This window comes from Babylonia areolata, chromosome 5, assembly GCF_041734735.1.
Source record: "Babylonia areolata isolate BAREFJ2019XMU chromosome 5, ASM4173473v1, whole genome shotgun sequence".
Classification (NCBI taxonomy): domain Eukaryota; kingdom Metazoa; phylum Mollusca; class Gastropoda; order Neogastropoda; family Buccinidae; genus Babylonia; species Babylonia areolata.
In genome coordinates this window covers 48,708,037-48,713,036 of record NC_134880.1, presented here as the reverse complement: position 1 = coordinate 48,713,036, position 5,000 = coordinate 48,708,037, and the positions used below count along the sequence as shown (strand labels likewise).

The window sequence follows — 5,000 nt, the reverse complement described above, 5'->3', positions numbered from 1 at the left end:
GTGCGTGCGTGCGTGCGTGTGTGTGTGTGTGTGTGTGTGTGTGTGCTTGTGTGTGTGTGTGTGTGTGTGTGTGTGTGTGTGTGTGTGTGTGTGTTTAAGAGAGAGAGAGAGAGGAGGGGGCGGGCTAATCGGAGAGAGAGAGAGAGAAGAAAAAAAACTGTCAACGACAAAGAATAGAAAGAAGAAAGAGACCAGCGCTTTTCAATTCATAGCCCAGACAGGCCACAGAGATAGCGTGAAGGAAGTGACCCTTTACTGAAATCAACACACACCAATCTTGGACATGGTGCCCGTCAGAGAGGCCATGGAGGGGGCAGGGAGGCGGAGGGGTGAGGGGTGGGGGAGCTGTCGAGTGACAGGGCCAGAACAAAGGTGATTATGTTGACTGTTGGCTGGTTTGGCGAGCGGGCTCTCTCTCTCTCTCTTTATCTCTCTCGCACACACACACACACACACACACACACACACACATGTCTCTATATCTTGTGCGCTCTCTTTCTTTCCGTCTCTCTCACTGCTAAATACACACAAGCACACCTTTACAAAAAAAAAAGAAAAAAGAAAAAAGAAAGAAAACTATTCAAAAAAAAAAAAAAAAAGTAGCACCCGTCTTCAGATTTAAAAAAATTCTGTCAGTCAACATCCACCCCTCCCCCAAACACACACACACACACACACACACACACACACACACACACACACAGAGAGAGAGGCCGGCGAGCGCCTTTTCAACGGAATGTATGAGATCCCAATGAAACAGGTGGATGCTAATGTTGAGCTGATCAAAACACATCTCCTCATTCAGTGAAGGCAAACAGTCACTCAACAGTGTCAAAAAATGCATAAATCTAACTGTGAATACAAAGAGAAAGTGACAAAATCCGTGGGCCATTTTAATAAATCAAAAAACTTCAGATTTATTCGATCCCCGACGGCTCAGCAAGGACATCACCTGGGAATTCTGAAGACAAAAGAATTGTGTCTGCTTTAGGGTATGTATCTTGTTTGTGCTTTTGTTCTTCCTTTTCATGATCTTGAATGTTGTGGAGGCCCTGGAAGGTTTAAGCTTTCTTCTTTGAATAAATACAGGTAGCATGACGTAACAGAGACAACTGCTGAGTTTGTCAGTGGGGTTTCAGTCTGTAAGTGTGACGTGTCAAATGACCCTGTCCTTGCCTTGAGACTTCTACGTCTTCTGTCCAGGTGGCTGTGTGCATCTGGTGAGATGACACCCTGGTGAATCATCAGCACCTCACCTGGAGTCTTTTTTTCTACCTGTGCTGATCCTCACCAACATCGGGTACACCGCTGCCTTCATAAGCCCAGAAGACGTGGATCACATTTCGCTTCTGCCACCGTTTCTGAGCATGATCTGCATGTGCATTGTTTGCCTGCACACTTATTCTGAAGTGACATAACTTCAACATTGCTCAAGAGAAGAGACTGACAGTGTAACAGAGAGAAAGGAGAAGAAAGACAGCGAGAACAACCACAGTTATACTGCTACACGTGAACTTCAGAACTATCTGCAACGTCATAAATTTCCTTCTTGAAATGCTGTAGAAGGTTTGGTGTGTACCACGAGACGTTCATACATCGTATTATATATTGTGCTTTTAAAATTGTACATTTTGTGATGCATAGCTGCTGAACAATAACTCCGGGAGAATTGTTTGTGTTCGTCACAGTGCGGGAAAGTAGTTAGATACATCACATGAAAATGAAATCGGTGGTTTTTGTATACATCTTTGCGTCAGTGTTCTTAGCATTTTCGTGTTCTTGGCCTTCATCTGCTTCAGACTCAACCAAAGGCTCCAAGACTACTGCACGCTCACAGTCTGCTGCGTTCTTCTTTACGTCCACCCTTTCCATGGTCACTGCTGCAGACAGTGACATCATCACCAGAAGTCAAAGGAACGTGCAGGGACAAAGTGATCGGAATCATGTGTTTCTTTCGAACGAAACAGAAAAAAATCTTAGCGAGACCTCAACCGCCAGTATTTTGGACAGCAGACTCATCCATGTCACCATAGGAAGTGAAAGTGCCAATGACAGTCCTGTGATCGAAAGTGGCACCACTGAGAATGACACCACTGTCAGCATTGACACTACTGTCAGCAATGACACCACTGTCAGCAGTGACACCACTGTCAGCAATGACACCACTGTCAGCAGTGACACCACTGTCAGCAGTGACACCACTGTCAGCAGTGACACCACTGTCAGCAATGACACAAGCAGTGCCTCTAATGCCAACGGCAGCATCAACAGCACCACAATGACCCCAGCAGAGAGCAGCAACAACAGCAGCATTGGCGAGAACACTGTCAGCAATGAAACCAGCCTGTGTCCGGAAATGTGTAACTGTCCACAATACGAGGCATGGTCGGGGTACCTGGTACCATTCCTTCGTCAGCAGCTGGGCCCCGTGGCCAATAATTACACGGATTATGTCCTGAGGGTGTTTCTTCTTCAACAATTCGCCGTCAGTGCAGAACCTCTCAAATCCATCCTTGGACGTCTCTTTGAAAGAGTGATGGCTGATGGCAATGGCCTAGCCACTATTTCTTTGTGGTGGACCAGGTTTGGCATCACGGGCTGCATTCTGAAGCCAAACACCACGTTTTATTTGAATGCCTCCATGGAAGCCAGACTTTTTCCACAGGTCAGCTTTAAACAAGCTCAAATAGATCAGCTCGCAAAAATCCAGAACGGTCAAACATTCGCTTCTGCTATTAACAAGCCTTCAGGACGTCTTGAACTGGAAAAGCATCAGTTGTACAACATCAGTTTTACATGTAAGGAGGGGGCCAAGGTTGTTGTGACGAAAGAGGCCTCGTTGTCCAGGTACGGTCGTTGGAGAAGCACTGGATGTCAGATCACGACAGAAGGCACTCTGACTCTGGACAGAAACTGGTCCCTCATTGAACTGGAGTCGACCAACGAAAAATCGTTGTGGTTTCAAAATATTACAGTGTCTAAATTCACAAACGGCACAGCGCCAGATGGAACTGATGATGAGATTAATGAATCCAGTATTCAGTTTGGAAATGAAACTACTTCAAACAGCAGCCACGAAACTCCGATTTTAAAGACGGACACTGTTTTCCCAAGCATTCAAGAATTTAGTCTCATGAATACTTCCCTCAGTTTGCAGCAACTCGCTCAGGTGTTGGTGTGGTTTCAGAATGCCGAAAAACTGTCTCTCAGAAACAACACACTTGGCAGTTTCAACTGCAGTCAACTGATCCCTGCTCCTGCAAACTGGAGCACTCTGGTTCTTTCCTTCAATGGCTTAACCTTTGTGCCTGCGTGTGCATTAAGACCTTCGATGGTCTCCCTTGACTTGTCTAGCAACTCCATATCTGATATTTCGGTGTTTCAGTTCCCGAGGTATGTACCATCCCCAAAGCTGGAATTACTGAATCTAAGTAACAACAACATCAGGGAAATTGGCATTTTTGCAGACTTAAATTTGACATTCCTTTACTTAGCTGGGAACAAAATTTCTTTTTTAAACAAATTATCTTTTACTCGTCTTCCACAATTAAGTGTTCTTGATCTCAGTCGAAATCTTCTGCACAAACTGGATTCAGGTTCGTTCAAAACGTCGATGTTTCTCCAAATTCTGGACTTACAGCATAACCATCTTCAGCACTTTGGTCGTAGTGTCACACCCTTGAGACTGGATCCTCCCTTAGATTGCAAGATTTATCTGAATCATAATCGTTTATCACACCCTCCCTTCCAAAGCGAACAATACAACCCAGGAACGGCCGTTTTTGTGTATGCCACTGCCAATCCTTATGCCTGTGATTGTGAAATGACAATCTTCACAGAGGCAATGAAAAACTCCAGCCTGACTGCCAGTTACCCAGACAGATCTGACATGAAGTGTGTGTATCCTTCCCACCTTAAAGGTGTCGCTCTGGATGACATTGCCTTCAATGAGTCTTGTCCTGTTGTCTTCGACTGCCCAGCAGGTTGTACGTGCACTCTTTATGGTAATGATAGTGTAGTGACCGTTGACTGTTCTGCTGTGGAAAATTTTCAGTTGCCTGATGTACTCCCCAAACCCCACAAATTACGTTTGGAATTTCAAAATGCCAATAGAACACAAACCTTTATAACGTTTCAAGACAATAAATATCTGCAAAGAGTTGTCAGCTTGAACGTGTCTGGGCGTGGTCTGACTCATATTCCGGGATTTATGTGTGAAGCATTGAAGCAATCAGAGGTCTTAGACTTGTCTTTCAACAAACTTCAACGTTTGCCAGCATGTTTTCAGTCGCGCCCCAAAGAGTGGCCTACTCTGGAAGTGCGATTGGCTCACAACCCATGGTCATGTGACTGTGACGCTGTGTACCTGAGCTCCTGGTTGGCTGAAATGAAGGACGGAACAGTGAAGGACGGAGTGCGAGTCAGTGACGTCAGTGAGGTGTGGTGTGGTGACGAAACTGGTGTGCGTGTGGCTGATTGGGATTCTTCGCACTGCAATCTGATTGACTACCTTCCGTGGGCAGTGACGCTAGGCCTGGTGCTGGGCCTGGCTGCTGTTGTAGGACCCCTGCTCTACGTCTACCGCTTGCAGGCCATGGTGACCATCCACGCTCACTTCCACGTCCGGCCGTTTACACAGACACCGCATTACAACGAGGAGGACTACGACCACGAGGCTCTTGTCGTGCACGGGGCTTCTGATACTGCTGTGCAGTGGGTGGTCAACTCCTTCCTTCCCCACACCCACCACACCCACCATCGTGTCTGCGTGCCGGAGAGAGATTTCCTTGCAGGATCCTCTTTAGCGGAAGCTTACGCTTCTGGTGTGTCACGTTCCAAAGCCACGCTGTGCCTGCTCAGCGTAGAGACGGCTCATGACGAATGGTGGCTGTATGCTTTCCAGCTGGCACAAGCGCAGAACGCTCGCCGCCCGGACTCCAAGTTTCTGTTGGTGCTGCTGGAGAATGTGGATGTTGCCGAGCTGCCTGAAGAAGTTCGCA

At 46.7% G+C, this 5,000-nt stretch overlaps 2 protein-coding genes across 3 annotated transcripts in view; both read left to right on the top strand.

Moving 5' to 3' along the window:
• LOC143282118 (uncharacterized) overlaps positions 1-5,000 on the top strand; it is a 21,418-nt gene that overhangs the window by 5,841 nt on the left and 10,577 nt on the right. Inside the window, exon 1 of one of the 2 annotated variants that reach the window (XM_076587627.1) lies at positions 4,997-5,000. This exon is cut by the window's right edge and continues 134 nt beyond it. The exons of the other annotated variant lie outside the window; for it this stretch is intronic. The gene's annotated coding sequence lies outside the window, so the exon portion shown is untranslated. Of the gene's footprint in view, positions 1-4,996 lie in introns of those variants that run through there. 2 annotated transcript variants of the gene reach the window in all.
• The window catches only part of LOC143282117 (uncharacterized), a 12,656-nt gene that overhangs the window by 7,555 nt on the left and 101 nt on the right, over positions 1-5,000 (top strand). The window contains exon 2 of the mRNA XM_076587624.1: positions 1,204-5,000. This exon is cut by the window's right edge and continues 101 nt beyond it. Within this exon, the coding sequence (XP_076443739.1) occupies positions 1,715-5,000 (3,286 nt within the window). The 5' untranslated portion in view covers positions 1,204-1,714. The remainder of the gene's footprint in view (positions 1-1,203) is intronic.